This window comes from Peromyscus leucopus, chromosome 5 (assembly GCF_004664715.2).
Source record: "Peromyscus leucopus breed LL Stock chromosome 5, UCI_PerLeu_2.1, whole genome shotgun sequence".
Lineage (NCBI taxonomy): Eukaryota > Metazoa > Chordata > Mammalia > Rodentia > Cricetidae > Peromyscus > Peromyscus leucopus.
Genome location: NC_051067.1, coordinates 145,136,608 through 145,156,750, shown reverse-complemented (window position 1 = coordinate 145,156,750; position 20,143 = coordinate 145,136,608). Strand labels below are relative to the sequence as shown.

Genomic DNA, 20,143 nt, shown 5'->3' with positions numbered 1-20,143 from the left:
CACTCACACAGGTACAGCATTTCTTGGTAGTGTGTGTCTGGTGTTTCCTCATGGTTTTTACATTTTTAATATGGATATCTCCAAAGTAAAACTGGACTCAGAGCTTATAGCTACTGATTTCCTTTGTAGTGACGTGGTGACTTTGGCCAGCTGGTGAAGAGTATACCTGAAGACCTCTCTGCTATAAAGTTGATCAATAGCTGTCATATTAATAAGTAGCAAGCAAATAAGCATTTTGAAGTGATATTTTGAGACCATGTAGAAACATATATAAATATCCTGTTCCTCATCAAATTTTCTTTAGCCTACCAAATTTAGCATCCATTATTAATTCTTGTCTGAATCTATTACAACCCTTAAGTTTTGCTAAGGTGATTTACTTTGAATTCTAGAATTCCTTTTCAATCATTAGTTGGCCTTGGCACTCCAAGGGAAGAAATTCTCTCTTCCCTCTTTTCTTTTTTTTGTATTTATGTCATTGTAGACCTTGTGCTTCTCCTTACTGACTTCAAATGTGTCACTTCATTTGATTTCTGTCCTGGGGATTGAGCCCAGGGCCCCATCTGTGCTAAGCATGTGCTCTGCCGCCAAGCTGTACTATGTAGACCCCGAGGGTTTACGTTGCTGTGTTTGTTTGAAAGAAATGGTCTTTCTCTGTTGCTGGGCTCGTACACACCTGGGCTCAGGTGCTTTTCCTTCTTTTCTTCTCACTCCTGGAATCGTGAGACTGCAGACATGTGCCAACATAACTGCTTTATTTTGATGCTAAAATTATCTCAGGCTTTGCCAGTGATGCTATGGCCTCCAGTTGACTCGGGCTCCTGCTGTCTTCTCACCGTTCTTCTGGCTTTCTGGTGTAGAAAGAGTTCCTAGGCCATCTTGTACGTTCTTTGTTCTGGTTGTGTGCCAGGCATTTTTGCAAGGAGCCTTGCTTGGTCAATTAATCCTTCCATCTTCTAGCACTTAATTGTTGGGTGACTACTGTGTTCAGGACTTTTCTAACTTCCTGCAAAGCTGTTTCTAGTGTTAGTAACATGTTCTTCCTTAAAAACTAATAGTGGCCTTTTTTCTTTGAGTTGTCATATATAGAAAGTCAAAATTATTATGTATAACTAGGTACCTAGTTATCGAACTTTTTTTTATATTTAGCGCTGATAATTAGGATGTCCCTTTAATATATCTAAGAACCATATGAAAATATCACATGATACTCATGAATATATATAATTTTACATCAATTAACATTATGTTTAAACAAACCTGGGCCTGTGAAATGTCTCAGTGGGTAAAAGGTATTTGTCACCAAGCCTGACAACTTAAGTTCACTTCTTGGGATTCACATGGTGGACGGAGAGAACCAACTTGTGTAAGTTGTCCTCTGACCCCCGCAAGGGTGCCATCCACCCACTCACCTATACATAAAGTAAATAACATCAACAAATAATCCAAGGATCCCTCGGAGTAGATGTATTTGCAGCAGCAAATGTACAGCCCATGACACCCGAGGAGCCCGAGCAGTGATCATCCTCATGCACCCCGAGAACGGGTGTGGACTGTCTCTCGGAGGCTCCTCTTAGCTCTCTGTAGATGTGCTCTGGTGGAGAGAAGGAAGGTGTGCATGTTGGGGTCAGCCTTGTTCTTTGAAGGCTTTTACCACACATGCCTTGTGCGTCCTTCTAATTTTCCAGTGCAGTGGTCTTACTTTCCAATGAGGAAATTGTTTGAGCTTCTTTAATTTAAATAGTATGCACAGAATACTTGACTTACTCTAAAATACAGTTTGTGATGTGGTGGCAGATGTATTGTACCCAGGAGTGTTGACTGCCCCCACTTGGGATTTTCAAATAAATTAAATTCTTTTTATTTCCTTAGCTTACAGATTGGGGTTTTGAAAGCTCCTCCCGCCTGAATTTTACAGTAGTTGTGGCTGAATAGTTATTGCAGAAAGGAATTCAAAATGTCATAAATTTTGCCAGGATGGTGGCTCACACTGGAGGCTAAGGCAGGTTAGAAGTTAAGGACACCTACAAGGTTAAGTTTGAGGTTAGTCTAGGCTATGTAGGCTATATACCCTACCTCAAAAGAATCATTTAAGTCAAGTAGTTCATAAATCTTGATTTCTGATAAATATTTTAATCTTTAAGCTGAAATCCTTATGAAATTTAAAATGTAAACTTAAAGACGTAGACTTTATTGTTAAATAAATTCCTTGGAAGATTGTTGGGCAGTTTCTAATAAAGTTAAACAGATCTGCTCTGTGATCCAACACTTCTGCCTCTAGGTCAGTATCCATAAGCATTGAGTATGTACATGACTTATTCAGGAATGGTCTGATTAATACTATTCCCTAACTGCAGACAACTCAAAAATGTTCCATCAATAGCAAATGAACAAATACTGATATTTTCATTCAATGATATAAAAAATTAAAAACAGATATATGCAAATTATTAATGCATAAAAGATGCAAAACAGAGGTGTTTCTTCATCTATCAAGAACACGCTAGCCAGTACGTAATAACAGGAGTCAGAGTGAGTCACTTAGGGTGCCAGGTGTCAATTGGAAAGAGGCCTGAGGAACTTTGTGGGTGATGGAATGTTCTGGAGTGTGGTGGTGAGCCTGTGAATCTTTATGTCTAAGTCACTGAGCTTAGGCTAAGGTTTGTGTGTTTGCCTTACTCCCTCAGTAAAACATAGAAAGAACGACAGGGAGAGAGAGAGATAGAAGGAGGCTCCTTTTGTCCTTGACTTTCAGAAAACTAGGGATTTGGACTAATTGAATTGCTGTTCAATCCAGTTTGTTTCCTATTCTGTGTAATAAAGGAAGGATTAAGTACATGATCTAAAAGGTATACTTCAAATTAATGGTACAGATTTTTTTGTTATATTTTCCACAATATAAAGGTTTCATGTATATGTATATCCATATATATTTTTTAAATTTTACAATTTGATTAATTTTACATGTCATCCACGGATTCCCCGTCCTTCCTCCTCCTGCGCCCCCCCACCTTCCCCCCAGCCCCCCCATTCCCATCTCCTCCAGGGCAAGGTCGCTCCTGGGGATTCAGCTCAACCTGGTAGATTCAGTCCAGGCATATCTGTATATGTTTAAATAACCCATTTTAATACTTAAAATAAAACTTGACCAGATGTTGCGTTGTATCTTTTATTCCAACATTAAAAAAATGTGCACCTAAGTAGAACAAGATATTGAATGCCCCCCACACCATCTCTAGGTGAGCTCATGCCCGCTAATCTTATTTCTCATTTATCTTCTTCCTGAGATATGTGTACACACACACACACATCCACACACACACACACATCCACATACTATATATGTGTTATATGCACATATAAATTACATAATGCATATACACACATATATACACATATACATACACATATAACACATACATGCTATATATACATATATAATTTATATACATATCTGCACACACATAATGTATATGTATATGGGAGATGGGATGGAGTCTTGCCCAATCTACTGGGGACTCACTGTGGAAGATCTCACCTGGCCTTTAATTCACATCCATCTGCCTCAGCCTTGTGAGTACTGGGATTGTAGGCCCTGGGATATTTTAAAAACAGATCAGTTTTACTTTGTCATACAAATGCTTTTTAAGATGAGGGCTCTTACCAGTATCAAGCAAAGAAAGTAATGATTCCTTAACATTAAGATTGTGCAGGGTGCAGATTGCATTTGGTCTGCAGACACAGAATCCTTTTCCAGCTCTGTTCTTCATGCAGACTGCTTGTTGGACCATGTCATTAAGTTCTGTGGAGTCGCCCACGTGCTTGCTTTTGCAGACTGTACTGGTGTGTTGTAGACCCTCCCCTGACCATGTGCTTGCTTTTGCTGACTGTCCTGGTGTGTTGTAGACCCTCCCCTGACCATGTGCTTGCTTTTGCTGACTGTACTGGTGTGTGTGTTGTAGACCCTCCCCTGACCACGTGCTTGCTCTTGCAGACTGTACTGGTGTGTTGTAGACCCTCCCCTGATCACGTGCTTGCTCTTGCAGACTGTACTGGTGTGTTGTAGACCCTTCCCTGACCATGTGCTTGCTTCTGCTGACTGTACTGGTGTGTGTGTTGTAGACCCTCCCCTGACCACGTGCTTGCTTTTGCTGACTGTACTGGTGTGTTGTAGACCCTCCCCTGACCACGTGCTTGCTTTTGCTGACTGTACTGGTGTGTGTGTTGTAGACCCTCCCCTGGATCTTGTAGACTGAGAACGTAAAGGCTACATAGCTTCAGGCTTGAGGTTGGCAATACTGCCTAGTGGGTAGGAGTCTCCTTGTAGCACTAGATCAGAGGACAATTTCTCGTGGTCTCTTGATTTTAAGATTGATCCATGGACTCAGGAGATGGTGGCCAGGTAATCTGTCAGCAAGCTTCCCATTAACATTAGGCCAGGAGGCTGTAGCAGCATGCTGCTTTTGTTGTCTAGAGTGTCTGGTGTTTTATCACCAGTTACAAGCTGGTGACTTTTTGGAAGACATCATTCCTTTTGCTGAAATCCCAGCTAATATGAAGAATGTTTCCTTTCATTGTCTTATTCTGGATACAGTTTATTCAGGAAAGGCAAGATAACCATTTGATCTTTCCCTCTTATCAGCGACATGTGCGGATGGAATAAGTGCACACTTTTACATTTTAATGGGGAGGGGTGCCACATTATAGGTGCTGGCTGACTTCATTGCCAGTACATTGCACGAACCCTCTTAAGCTGACAGAGCTAGGAAAGACTATATTCCTTTAACCTTTTTTATTTTTACTCTTGAGATAGAGCCCAGGATGGCCTTTACCTCAGTATGTAGCTGCGCATAGATAATCTTAATCTTCTGCTCTTCTGTATTTGCTGGGGTTACAGGCACACACTACCATTCCCTACCTTAAATGGGGTTGGGATCAAACCCAAGGCTTTGAACATGCTAGGACAGCAATCCACCCCAGACTCACCCCCTTTCTCCTCCTCCTCTTCTTCTTTCTTCTTTTTTTTTTTTTTTTTTTTTTTAAAGAGAAATACATCACGGACCTTACTTACATTTTCAATTCATGTTTTAAGCTTAGATTACTCAATGTATTTGGTTTTATATTTCCTTCTCTGGTTCTAACATAAACACAACTACTTGTACTTTAATTTGTCTTGTACCTGTCTCTGGATGTACAATACTGTAATAACAGTGCCAATTGCATGGTTGCTGGAAATAGTTCACAATTTCCTTTTCTTTAGACCACATGAGAACTTGCTGTGTTTAAAATCCTTTGAAATAATTGCTGTTTGCACAGTTAAGGCTACCACTTTGGATTACTTTTAGTGCAGTTGTGGTGTTTTCTTTAAAAATATTTGTTTCTGTCTGTATTTTGATTTAATTTTATTTGAATTAAAAGTATATTATTATTAAAAAATCATGTTTCTGGCAATGTGATTATGGAGAACAGTTTGAGATTGTTTTGTTTTTTTTCCCTTTGGAAAAATCTCATGGGTATTTTAGCATAGCTAATTTTAAAATTAATTTAAAGAGGTAATTACAAATTTCTTACTGGTGATATCACCAACTCAGTTCACAATTACATTGAGTTTTCTTTGTGTTTTAGTGGTTTCTTTCCCCCATTTTGACGGAAAGTTTTGTATAATTATGTAAAAATTTTATTTAAAAAAGTTTTGGCTTTATCTTTAAAAAAAAGGCAAATAAATACTCATATTTCCATTTTCTTAGATGAAGGGTAGGGTGGAATCAATCCGCACTGGCCTTGTTGCATTAAAAAGCAAGTGAGCCGCGCAGTGAAGGGAGCGCTCTGCTGTTTTCTTGCTCAGGGTGTGCACTGCGATGCTCACGCATCTGCCGCACACTGGTGCTCTTCGGAGGTGATGATCGAACTTTGGGTTGGTTTTTCAGTGTTTCCTGACGATGGAGGAAAGTATCGCCACAGATTATCACTTATATTTACTTTGTTTCATTGATTATAGAGGAAAAAAATAAGTGTTTTTCATCAGATAAGTCCAAGAATTACTGGTAAACCTATATTCATTGCTAAGTTTATTTGCTTGATTAACAAAGGATAAATAAAAATATTAATAGGTGATATTTTTAATTATTATATACATGTATATTTTCTGGGGTATTTATAAAAGTGATATCCAAACTAGTTACCTAAGAATTTTATGTTTATTTTGTTTTAAATAATATAATTACACAGTTGAATTTTTCATTTGAATGTATAGAAAGTGCTAAAACTTAAAAGGGATTTCATTAAATATTATTTTTTACTTTGTTTATACTTAATCAGAGAATCATATAGGAGGACCTTCCACTCCCCTTCTTCTGTGGTTATTATAATGCATTAGAGGTAGAACTTGTATGGTTTATTGTGGAGATATTTCACTTGTGTGCTTTTAATATTTTGTTTTTAAACAGGTAGTATAACTCCAACTGTGGAACTGAATGGGCTTGCAATGAAAAGGGGAGAGCCTGCCATCTACAGGCCATTAGATCCAAAGCCATTCCCAAATTATAGAGCTAATTACAACTTCCGGGGCATGTACAATCAGAGGTTTGTATGTCTTCTTTGGTGGTGTTGCTTATTTATTTAATTTATGCATATTGTAGGAATTTCTAACATCCTAAGACTATTTTCATTGTAAACACAATTGATGTTGAACATTCTGGGGATGAATCAGGCTCACCAAGAGTATTAGAAGTTCAAAACAGAACAAAAACAAACCCCCCTAACTTCAGAAACCCCCTTTAGTGATCCATGGAGGCCTCGTGTTTGCTGCAGGCAGGGCACATTTCCAGTCTGCACAGGTCACAGCGCTGACCGGCATGGGACAGTCTCATTCCCTCAGCACACTAAACTTAGTGTCCTTCCTGATTGACCACATTAGTGACTTGGAGTCTCTGTGATTTATAGAAACTTCATTGGAGAGAAGGAATTACTAAGTCTTTGTTGGATCTGGTACATTTGTGACAGTTGCAAGTGTAATCTTACAAGTGTGGTAGAAATTTGAAAATAAAAATAAGATTGCTGTTGTAAAAGTTACCCAAAACTCATTATAGGTAATGTGGAAAATTCCAGAAGGTAAAAAAAAAATACCTTGCCATCCCAGAACTAACTACTCTTAATATTTTGATTTATTTTAAATTATTCTTAGCTGAGTGGTGGTGCATGCCTTTAATCCCAGCACTTGGGAGGCAGAGGCATTCCGGTCTCTGAGTTCAAGGCCAACCTGGTCTACAGAGCAAGATCCAGGACAACCAGGGCTTTTACACAGAGAAACCCTGTCTCAAACAACAACAAATAATTATTCTTTGTATATAAATATATTGAACTGAAATGAAGTTGTTCTTTGGATGCAAGTTCTGTAATACATATATGTCTATATGTATAACAAAATGCACAGATCTTTAGTGTATGTCTTGATGACTTTATGTGTATATGCGCCTGTCTTCTCTTCAGACTTTTAACTTATGTGTGTCTTTATGTATCACCACTCAGATCAAAGCGCAGACGTTTCCCATCACTAGAGGGTTTCCTTGGACTCCCATGCTCCTGCCACACATCTTCCCAGAAGTAACCTCCAGTCTGTTGTCACAGACTGGTTCTGCCACAGACAGAGAGTCAGCACTTACTCCCTCCCCTCCTCCACTGTGAATGATGCTTCTCTGGCGTTGAGATTCATTAACATTGCTTATATCTGGATTCTGTCCCTTTTAATTGCTGGACGGTGCCCAATTGTATGTCTGTGTCTTAATTTGTTTAATCTATGTGTGCAATTCTTTCACGCAATCTAGTGACCACTTATCATGTTTTTAGTCTTTGAGAAATATTTTTTTTGCTGGCTATAAAGTGCCTCATATGGCCAAGGTATATTTTCTAGTTGCATATTTCAGTTGGATCACTTAGCTGCTTTCTAGCCTCCTCCCTTGAATAAATACTGCAGTAAATAACATTACAAAAATCTTTTTTGTTACAGTCTTTTACACATATTTGTTTTATATTCCTGTATATTTCCTGAATGTACATTATTATAGGATTTTCTATCTGACAGCTCAGAATTTGAAATACATTGCTTTGCTTGATAGTTAAGAAATGAAATTGAAAAACCTTCTGGGATTATGACTGCTACCCACAGGATCATTCTCACATGTTTTCTGCTTATCTTTTTATTTATTTTGTTTATTTTTTCACATTTACTGACTAGTTTTCAAATGTTTGTGTTAACATTATTAACATTCTGCCTATATTATCTATAATTTTTCTGCCTGTAGTTTGGCTTTTACTTTTGTGTCTTGCTGTAGTTTTATTAGCTTTGGTATTTAAAAAACAACTTCTTTGTTGTTCTTTTTTGAGACAGGGTTTCTCTGTGTAGTTTTGGTGCCTGTCCTAGACTCACTTTGTAGACCACGTTAGCCTCAAACTCACAGAGATCCACCTCTCTCTGCCTCTGCTGGGATTAAAGGCGTGCGCCCCCACCACCTGACCTACAATTTCATTATTGTATATAAGAAATTAATTTTGATATGTGATCAGGTGTTTGTCAATGCTTTTGTTAGGTTTTATATATTTATCTATAGCCTAATTTAGATTTAGTCTATATGTAACTTAATCCTTCATAGTTCCTGGTTTGGTAGTAGAAAATTCGCACAATGCTGTCCAAATGCTGATTAGTTTCTTGAAGAGTTACTGCTCATGAAACTTCTTTTCAGCTGGTCTCACTTACGTTAGGAAGAGCAGGCCTTCTGCAGGGAAGGTCCCATGTTGTCCTTGATGCCTGCTCTGTGTGGTCTCCTTACCCACCCGGAATCGATGTAGGGGGTGACTTCTAACTCAGCCCCACTTGGCGGGTCTTTCAGAGAGCACTTGCTGTCTCCCTTTCTGACTTGGCCTAAACCCGCAGCGTTGCTGGCTTTCCTCCCGTTTTCTCTCGTTCTAGTCCTGCCCTTTTCTCAGCATCTCTCATTCTCACTGCAGCATCCCGAGCAGCCCCCTGGCTCTCGGCTCAGCATGCACAGTAGAGTTGCTCTACCCCACCTTTTTGTGTATCTGTTGATCTTTCTTTAGTCTGTGGTTCCCTAACATACACAGAGCTAGTTGTCCGCTTCCATATAGTAGACTTGAGTAAGGAGCACCCAGCCCATTTTATCCATGTAATATATTTCATTTTTAATCTCCTCCTTTTTTTAATCTATCTAATTTTGGGGAGGGCTTGAGATAGGTTTTCAATATTATCTGGCTAACCTTGTACTCTGTATGTAATCCAAGCTGACTTCCCAAGTGCTAAGATTACAGGCATGTGTTACCATGCTTCTATTTCCCCCTTTTAAAAATAGTGTATGGTAATTGTACAAAATAGCAGATTTCATTATGATATTTTCATACGCGTATATCATGTAATCTAATCATTACCCTTTCTTATCTCTTTGCCGTCTTACTGACCCCATTTCTTTTTTCAAAGAGTATCTTTTCTACATTTATGTCTTTAAAAAAATTTAAATATGGATTATGCCTGTGAGAGTAAACACAGTATACGCCTTTCTGAGTCTAGTTTATTCTGTGTATGTAACCTGATGACCTCTCAGCCCATCCATTTTCCCCCAAACCATCTAAGTCTGTTCTTTTTTATGGATGAATACAACTCCATTGTATATATACACCACATTTTCTTATCAGGCTGGTTCTATATCGTGGTTATTGGGAATAATGGAGCAGTACAGTGGATGTGCAGGTATGTTCCTTTGACTGTTTACTTGGGAATGATATTGGTAGTTCTGTTTTTGCCTTTTGAGGAACTTCTGTGCTTATTTCCATAGTGGCCAGACTAAGAAATTTTCTTTTTATTGTAATATAATGACATTCTTGTTTTAACATTTTTTTTTGTATTTTGATATCTATAATTGTTTACTAAAATTTTAACTAGTGAATTTATTATTTTCAAATAAAACAACCTGATACTAAAGCTATGAATTATCACATAGTAGTCCTGGTGTTAGCGTGTTCATGTTCTAGAGGAGGAAGCAGTCAGTGAGCGGACCCCAGACACCGAGGAGGTACCGCTTGACAGAGATCTAAAGAGATGGGCTGGGGTGGGGGTGGGGACAGGGACAAACTAAACCATGTGAATGAAAGCAGTGAAGCAGATGCCTGGCATGTGGCTGCCTTGACCAGCAGACTGTGTCTGGAACAGGCGCCAAGGGGAGAGGAGGTGTAGGAGGGGCGAGGGTCATGTGATGGGGTTTGCCTTTCTTTCTTTTCTAGATGTTCTGGTAAGAATGTTAACGTTTTCCCTTCGTTCTGATTTCGAGATCTGATTCGTGTGTGCCATGGGGTACAGGCATTGCACTCACATGCTCTCTAAGGACGCCTCCATCAGGGACGAGCTTTCCCCTCAGGTTTCTGCAGTCCTTAGGATTTTCCATTGATAACACCCGGGGTACAGTAGGTGAGACCCCAGGCTACCAAGCCGGTCTCTGCTGGGCAGCTGCCTTCTCCCGAAGGGCAGCACTGCTCAATAAGCTCTGAAATTGTCCTTTCACACGGCCCCTTAGTTTGCCAGTGACAGCTGAAGCTGGAATGTGGAGAACTAGAGCAGAGGTGCCTCATTTCCTGTCAGCTTCCAGATGAACTGGTGGCCGGCTGCTTAAACACGGACTGAAAGGTTGAGTCCGAGAACTCTGACTTGCAGGCACTTTTGAAAACTTCTCCTTTACTACTTAGATTCTAACAACTGTAATTAGCTGTGACCCGTGCTGTTGTTTCCCTTGTTTCTTTGCTGTTGGAGTTTTTCTGCTGGAGCTCATCCAGAGGCCCAAGCAGAGTGTTCGTTTCCTCTGTTCTGTTTTACGATGAGTGGAGAGAGATTCACTCCTGTACACACTCCACAATACAGGCTGCTTGTCCTGTTAACAGCCAAGACCTCGGCAGTGGCTGCTGCATCTTGTGTTGTTTTTTCCTTGTCTGAGGCCCTAATTGACATGTTATACGCAGAAGCATTTAACATCCAAATGGAAGACTGTAAGTAGGTATGCCTAGCCTACATCCCATGGTGCTTGTGTCCTGGGATAGTTAGGAAATTGGCCCAACATGTTTGTGGCTGAAAGTGTCATGTTGTAGTGTCAAAAGACTGGACACCTAAGGAAGGTTGGAGAACAGTTTATGCACGTGTTAATTGGCTGTCTGTTACTGTGACAGAGCTGACCATGGTGGCTTTTGCCGTAAGGCTAGCATTTGGCCATTCAGCTTGCTGAGACAGGAGGATAGCATAAATTTGAGGCTAACCTAGGAGACAGAGTGAGATGACCTTGTCTTTAAATGCTGGAAGGATACTCTTTTTTTTTCCCCCTTCACTTTTTCAGATTGAGACTACTGTAGGAACTCACTGTAGGAACTACTGTAGGAATTAGCTTTGAATTCCTAATCCTTTTACATTACCTCTTAAGTACTCAGGTTACAGGTATGTTCTTCCACACATGGCTTCAGGCTTCCAGTTTTGGATGTGTCCGACTCTGGTGAGTGGACCCTATTGCTTTTGGACCTGTGGGGAAGCAGAGTATCCCACTGGGAGTCCATGACAGAGGAAGCCACTCGACTTACCGATGCCAGGAGCAGAGGGAGGAAGAGGAACAGTCAGGTTTCAGCATCCCTTTTTTAGTATTAAAATAGTTTTAGATTTACCTTATTATTTTCTGCATGTGAGTGTTTTGTCTGCTAGTATGTCTGTATACCATGTACATGCCTGTTGTCTGAGGAGGTCAGAAGAGGACCTTGGATCCCCTGGGACTGGAGTTATAGATGGTGGTGAGCTGCTATGTGGGTGCTGGGAATTGAACTGAGCTCTTCTGCAAAGGCAGCAAATGCTCTTAACCACTGAGTCATCTCTCCAGCCCCCCAGTAACCCTTCTAATGGCACACCCTCATATGACCGGCCCCATTTCCTAAAGGTACATTTTCCAGTAACACACAGACCAGGCACCATGCCTTTAACTCATGGGCTTTTTGGCCACAGCAAGTGCATTTCTGCATGTCATCTGTAAAATGTTTTCTTCTTAAATTACATGTGTATGTGCGTGTGTATGTGTGTGTATATGTGTGTTTGTACATGCATACAGTTATGATGCCATCGTGCATGTGTGTAGGTCAGAGGACAACATACAGGAGCATGTGTTCTCCTTTATCATTGGGTGTTGGGACTCAAACTCGGGTTGGTTGGCAGCAGGCACCTTTACTTGCTGATCCGTCTAGCTGGCCCCAACATGCCATCTTTTTGTAAATAAATCACGTGGGAAGGAATGGAGTGACGTAAACTAGACCTCCTGTCAACAGGTGATCAGTTTTGTCTGTTTGCGTCTGGCAGATGGCCGGGAAGCCCCGCTCTTCTGACGGCCACAGCTCAGACTGTGCTGTATGAGGTGGAACTTCGGCCCCATGTAACTGGGGCATCTGTTGGGCAGGCCCTCAGGCAGGCCGGACATAGGGCTTGACTTCCGTGTTCTCATTTAGCCTTTTCTTGATCCTGTGGTTTTTATTTGCCTGACTATTTTCAAAGACGCTCACTCTTGCTGTGCTTCCTAAGGGACATAGTGGTCTGTCCAGGAGACTTGGAGTGGAGAGTGGGGGAGGTGGTGTGTGTGTGTGTGTGTGTGTGTGTGTGTGTGTGTGTGTGTGTGTCTGTGTCTGTATATGTGTGTGTCTGTGTGTGTCTGTGTGTCTGTATATGTGTCTCTGTGTCTGTATATGTGTGTTTGTGTGCGTGTCTGTATGTGTGTGTGTCTGTATATGTGTGTGTGTGTATGTGTGTGTATGTATATGTGTCTCTGTGTGTCTGTATGTGTGTGTGTCTATATGTGTGTGTGTATGTGTGTGTGTTGTTTTTTATTGTAATCTTAGGGAAATCTAAGAAATATTTGTATAGACTGTTCATTCCAGTATTTGTTTTCACACTGGATTTGGGACAGGTAGAGACTTGAGCATCTGACCCTGGGTTATGTGTCCAATTTGGAGCAAAGGGGATTAATCTACCCCCATTACTGCAGATCACAATAAATTGTTTATGTTTATTGGAAGTACACAAGGCAAGAGAGGTAGCTCTGCATCCAGGGTCCCCGGAATAGGGGTCTGTGGTGGCTCTGCAGCAAATGGAAGTATTTAGGAGTCCACATTACTTTGTGAGGTTTCGTTTTATCATATCTTCTTCCTCAAAGGACTTGGCTGTGTTTATTTATTATCAGTCATCTTGGAGCTCCACGTACTGGTCATCCCTTCGGTGAGTGCGTGTTGTGTCAAAAAGGGGCTGGGTGCCTGATGCGATTACTACTTACAGTGGGGGCTAGTGAAGTTCTCAGCTTACACTGAGCAGCTGTGGACTCACAGCAAGGTAAACAGAAGAGACTTAGGACCGTTTTCCCTAAAACTGCTCCCTCCTGTGAGCAAAGCTAGGTGCCCAAGTCAGCGTCTCCCCAAGTAGCTCTGGGGGTAAATTTATGACACCTGGGAAGAGTCTGACAGGAGGCTGTGGCTGTTGGTAGGAACTCAACACTGTTAAAGTTGTGTTTTTTTCCCCATCCAAACTGAATTTATTTCATTTTGTTGATTGCCAGCCAAGTTAGAAATAACAAAGATTGTGCCAGGAGTGGTGGCACATGCCTTTAATCGCAGCACTCAGGAGCCAGAGGCAGACAGATCTCTGTGAGTTCAAGGCCAGCCTGGTCACAGAGCGAGTTCTAGGATACCAGGACTTGTTACACAGAGAAACCCTGCTTCAAAACGACAACAAGAAGATTCTGACTTTAAAATAACTCACATTTCAGTTAGATTGGCCGAGTATCCCTCATTCAAATGTTTGAGACCAGAAATGTTTTAAATGCTGGAGTTTATGTTTGAGTTGTGGACAATTTACACATACATAATGAGGCATCTTGGGGATGAGACCTGAGGTGACATGAAGCTTGATTATCTTTCACATGTGTCTTCTATGTGTGCCCTGAAGGTGGTGTTATATAACAACCATTCTGTGTAAAGTTTGTGCACATCGAACCATTGGATTATGGATAATATAATTCAGATTTTGGAGTTTTGGATTGGAGATGATCAACTTGTGTTTCAAATGTTACTCAAACTTTCTGTTGTGAGGTTACTTGCCCTATCAGTATGATATCCTCACTATTTGTGAAAGCCCCTTGAAAAACATTTGCAAGTACAACACTGTGTGTGTGTGTGTGTGTGTGTGTGTGTGTGTGTGTGTGTGTGTGTGTGTGTGGCAGCAGTTATATAGGAGAAACCTGCACTTTTGGTTTCAGCCACTAGGTGGTGCTTGTGTATTGCTAAAACAGACTAGTTGTGTTCCCTTTAGTCACTATTCCAAGGTCAGGGGCTAGCTTAGAAATGAAAAGTTGAACTATATGAAATTACCAGCATTCAACCATTTTATGACCTGTTGGTATGCTGGTTTCATATGATTTAACCCTATAGGAAAAAGTCAAGTAAATAGCTTTAACATCTTTTGGATAAATAGAATAATCATAAAATGCTGAAGAGCAGGAACTTTTTCTAACAGTTAAACATGACTTTGCATTTGGTCTCCTGTATCCCTTGGTTTGGAGAATATATTCCTTTTATATCACATGCCTTACTTATGACCTGCAGGCGAGAGCTATAAAATGATGTTTCTTCATAAGGACAACACCCTCTAGAACAGATACAGAAGTAAGAAGTAACTGAAAAGGCATTTAAAAACATTTACGTGGTCTGCAGTGTTAGAGGGGTTTCATAATGAGGAAGAGTAAATCTAAATACACAATTGAGACCCATTAGCATACATTACCTTCTAAAAGCACTGGTGAGCCAGAGAAGAGAATCTGAGCAGATTGCCAAAGCAAGAGTAAGAAGAATGACCCTGATACCCCTGCTGGCACAGATACAAATGTCTTTAAGAAAAAAATTAGTGAGGTAAATTTAGCTAATGTAGTATACCACAATTAAATGAAGCTTGCTCCAGAAAAACAAGATGAGCTTAGTGTAGTCATAAAAGTAATCAACTGTACTAATTGAATGGAAGAAAACGATATGATCATCTCATTAGATGTAACGAAAGATTTGGTAAGGCAGCACTTGCTCATGTTATAGATGTAGCAAACTGGGAGTGGAGGATGGGGCTTCCCTAAGCAATCTCTCGCTGACATTGTGTTTCATGCTAATAGATTAGAACCGTGGTTCCCAACCTTCCTAATGCTGGGACCCTTTAATACAGTTCTTCATGCTGTGGTGACCCCAACCATACAATTACTTTTGTTGCTACTTTATAACTGTAACGTTGCTATGATTATGAATCATAATGTAAATATCTGTGTTTTCCAGTGGTCTTGGGTGACTATTGTAAAAGGATTCTTTGACCCCCAAAGAGGTTGAGAACCCCTGGTTTTAGATACATCCCTTGTGAGGTCAGGACCAAGAGAGACACTGATTCCTGCTATTATCACTTCAGTTCCTGTTTACTCGGACTCTGGTATATGCAGTCGAAATAAATAGGAGGAAATCTTAGAAAAGAAGAAGTAAAGCTATTTTTATCTGTAAACACTGATTCTGTGTGTAGAAAGTTCTAAGACATGAAAGCCAAGAGCTACTAGAATAGAGAGTTTAGTAAGGTCACAAGACACAGATTAGTGTACTGAACAACTCAGTGTAGTTCCAGTTAGTCATGAGCAACTGGGCATTTACGATCGCATATAACATTGTATTCAGAACTAAAATGAACAGAGTATGTGTGCAGCCCGTGTGCTGAAAGGTATGACATAAATGCCTCATTACTCAGGTAATCACTTCTCCACAGGTAACCTGAAGATGAAGTCGGGCTGCAGTGACAGTCCTCACTGTTTGTTTTAGTAACACTGGTGTCTGTATAGCTATGCAAAGGGCTGATGTTAAACAAGGCAGTTTTAAAGGAACAGAGTGTAAGAGCTTACACCGCCTGACTTTATGGCTTACAAAAACCCATTTTAAGGTCTGGGGATATAGTTTAGTTGGCTGAGTGATTGCATACCATAATAACACCCTGCATCCAATCGCCAGCACCACATAAATCTGATCTGTGAGCTTGGGAAGTGGAGGGAGTGCAGGAGGATCAGAAGTTCAAGGTCATCCTCAGCTACATAGTGCACCTGAAGCCAGCCCAAGCTTCAGGAGACCTTGTTGGGGGGAAAAGCTCCACAAACCCCCAAACAAAAAAGCGGCTACATAATTAAATCTCAGTGGGCAGTGTAATATTGACAGGGCTGTGGGTCAATAGAATAGAAAAGAACAGAGGTTGCCATACTGTGGACCAGGGTCCCAGATGTGCTTTCCTTGTTTCTGTGTGGCCTGCAAATTAGGAGTAGTTTTTCCGTGTGTGTGTGTGTGTGTGTGTGTGTGTGTGTGTGTGTGTGTGTGTGTGTGTGTAGTTTTTACATATTGATTATTTTTACATCCCAACCAGTTTCCCCTTTCTCCTTTCCTCCCAGTCCATCCCCCCATTCCTCCTCCTTCTCTGTTTCTCTTCAGAAAAGGTCAGGCCTCCCATGTATATCAGCCAGCCATGGCATATCAAGTTGTGACTAGGCACCTCCTCTCTTATTAAGTCTGGACGAGGCAACCCAGTAGGAGGAAGGGATCCCCAAAGCAGGCAACAGAGTCAGAGACAGCCCCTGCTCCCACTGTTAGGCGTCCCACAAGAGGACCAAGCTGCACAACTGTCACATTTATGTAGAGGGCCTAGATTAGTCCCATGCAGGCTCCCTGGTTGTTGGTTCAGTCTCTGTGAGCACCTATGATCCTAGATTAGTTGATTCTGTGGATTTTCATGTGAAACCCTTGACTCCTCTGCTCCTTCCTCTCTCTCTTCTGCAGGATTCCCTGAGCTCTGCCTAATGTTTGGCTGTGGGTCTTTGCATCTGTTTCCATCAGTTGCTGAGTGAAGCCTCTTTGGCTATGGTTGGGCTAAGCACCAATCTATGAATATGGTAGAATATCATTAGGAATCATTTCATTAAATTTTTTCCGCTCCAGTCATGTTTGGTTCTATCCTAGGTCTCTAGGCTGTCCCGCCTCGAGGTCCTGGCCCTCCGGGGCAAGCACCTTCTCATGGTTCAGGTCTCAGGCTGGACCAGTCATTGCTTGGCCACTCCCACAAGTTCTGCACCACCTTTACCCCAGCACATCTTGTAGGCAGGACAAATTGTAGGTCAGAGGTTTTGTGCCTGGGTTGGTGTTCAACCCCTGCACTGGAAGTCTTGCCTCGTTACATGAGATGGCTGTTCCAGGCTCCATATCCTCCCACTGTTAGAGGTCTTAGCGAGGGTCACCCTCATAGATTCCTGGGAGTTTCTATTGCACTAGGTTTCTAGCTCATCCCAGAGATGCCCCTGGTTCCAGTTGTCTCTCTCAGTATTCTCTTCCTCCTTCCTCCCCTCACTTGATCCCTCCTGTTCTCATCCCCCTCTCCTGTCTTCCAGACCCCTCCCTCTGTCCACTGGCAATATCAATTCAATTTCCTCTTCACAATAAGATTCATGAATCCCCCTGGCCCCCATCCCACCACCACCACTTGGGCCCTCCCTGTTACTCAGCCTCTCTGGGTCTGTGGATTGTAGTATGGTTCTCCTTTACTTTATGGCTAATATACACTTTTGAGTGAGTACATACCATGTTTGTCTTTCTGGGTCTGGGTTACCTCACTCACAATGATCTTTTCTAGTTCCATCCATTTGCCAGCAAATTTCATGATGTCATTGTTTCTAACAGCTGAGTAAGTGCCACATTTACTTTATCTATTCTTTGGTTGAGGGACATCTAGCTTGTTTCCAATGTCTGACTATTACAAATAAAGCTGCTATGAACATTGTTAAGTGTCCTTGGGGTATGATTGAGCATCCCTTGGATATATGCCCAGGTATAGCTGGGTCTTGAAATCGATTCCCAGTTTTTTGAGAAACTGCCATATTGATTTCCAAAGTGACAGTACAAACTTTCACTCTCACCAGCAATAGAGGAGTGTTCCACTTGCTCTACATCCTCTCCAGTATGAGCTGTCACTGTGTTTTTGATCTTAGCTGTTCTAACATGTGTAAGATGGAATCTCAGAGTTGTTTTGATTTGCATTTCCCTGATGGCCAAGGATGTTGAACATTTCTCTAAGTGTTTCTCATCCATTTTCCTCTGTTGAGAAATCTCTGTTTAGATTTGTATGCCATTTTTAAAATTAGATTATTTGGTTTGTGGATATCTAGTTTCTTGAGTTCTTTATATATTTTGGAGATCATCCCTCTGTTGAATGTGCGTTGGCAAAGATCTTTTCCCATTCTGTAGGCCGCCATTTTGTCCTATTGATGGTGTCCTTTGCTGTACAAAAGAAGCTTTTCAGTTTAATGAGGTCCCATTTATGAATTGTTGATCTTAGTTCCTGCACTACTGGTGTTCTGTTCAAGAAGTTGTCTCCTGAGCCAATGCCTTCAAGGCTATTCCCCACTTTCTCTTCTGTCAGATTCAGCATATCTGGTTTTATGTTGAGCTTTTTGATCCACTTGGACTTGAGTTTTGTGCAGGGTGATAAATATGGATCTATTTGTATTCTTCTACATGCAGACATTCAGTTAGATCAGTACTGTTTTTTGAGGATGCTTTCTTTTTTTCATTGTATAATTTTGGCTTCTTTGTTGAAAATTAAGTGTCCATAAGTGTATGGGCCTTCGATTTGATTCCATTGATCAACCTGTCTATTTTTATGCCAGTACCATGTGTTTTTTATTACTATTGCTCAATCATACAGCTTGAAATCAGGGATGGTGATACCTTTGGAAGTTCTTTTATTGTACAGAATTGTTTTAGCTATCCTGGGTTTTTCCGTATGAAGTTGAGTATCATTCTTTCAAGGACTGTAAAGAATTGTGTTGGAGTTTTGATGAGGATTGCACTGAATCTGTAGATTGCTTTTGGTAAGATGGCCATTTTTACTATGTTAATCCTACCAGTCCATGAACATAGAAGTTCTTTCCATCTTCTGATATCTTCATTTTCTTTCTTCAAAGACTTGAAGTTCTTGTTATACAGGGCTTTCATTTCCTTGCTTAGAGTCACACCAAGATATTTTATATTATTTGTGGCTGATGTGAAGGGCGTTGTTTCCCTGATTTTGTTCTTGGCCTGTTTATTGTTTGTCTATAGGAGGGCTACTGATTTTTTTTTAGGTAATTTTGTATCTCACCATTTCACTGAAGGTGTTTATGAGCTGTAGGAACTTTGGGGGGTTGCCTATGATACTACCATATCATCTACTAATACCGATACTTTGACTTCTTCCTTTGCAATTTATATCCCCTTGATCTCCTTTAGTTGTTTCATTGCTCTAGCTAGAACTTCAACTACTATAATGCATAGAAATGGAGAAAATGACAGCCTTGTCCCTGATTTTAGTGGAATTGCTTGTAAGTTTCTCTCGATTTAGTTTGATATTGACTGTTGGTTTGCTGTATATTGCCTTTAATATGTTTAGGTATGTCCCTTGTATCCTTGATCTCTCCAAAACTTTTATCATGATGGGGTGTTGGATTTTGCCAAACACTTTTTCAGTATCTAATGAGATGATTGTGTGTGTGTGTGTGTGTGTGTGTGTGTGTGTGTGTGTGTATGTGTGTATGTGTGTGTGTGTGTGTTTTCTTTTAGCTTGTTTATATGGTGGATTCAATTGGCAGATTTTCATATGTTGAACCATTCCTGCATCTCTAGGATGAAACCTACTTGATCATAGTGGATGATCTTTTTGATATGTTCTTGGATTTGGTTTGCGAGTATTTTTTTTTGCATTAGGGTCATGAGGGAAATTGGTCTGTAATGGTGATACCTCTTTCTTTGTTGAGTCTTTGTGTGGTTTGAGTATCAGGGTGACTATGGCCTGATAAAATGAATTTGGCAATGTTCCTTCCATTTCTATTTTGTGGAATATTTTGAAGAGTATTGGTATTAGCTTTTTGAAAGTCTAGTAGAATTCTGCACTAAAACCATCTGGCCCTTAGCTTTTTTTGGTTGGGAAACTTGGTGACTGCTTGTATTTCTTTTGGGTTATAGGTTCATTTAATTTTTTTATTTGATC

General features: G+C 40.7%; 1 protein-coding gene across 10 annotated transcripts in view; it reads left to right on the top strand.

Annotated features, from left to right (window-relative positions):
* Nucleotides 1-20,143, top strand: part of Stau2 (staufen double-stranded RNA binding protein 2) — a 299,895-nt gene that overhangs the window by 73,796 nt on the left and 205,956 nt on the right. For all 10 annotated transcript variants that reach the window (XM_028864627.2, XM_028864624.2, XM_028864626.2 and 7 more), the window contains one exon: nt 6,447-6,582. In XM_028864627.2, coding sequence (XP_028720460.1) covers nt 6,447-6,582 — 136 coding nt within the window. The remainder of the gene's footprint in view (nt 1-6,446; nt 6,583-20,143) is intronic.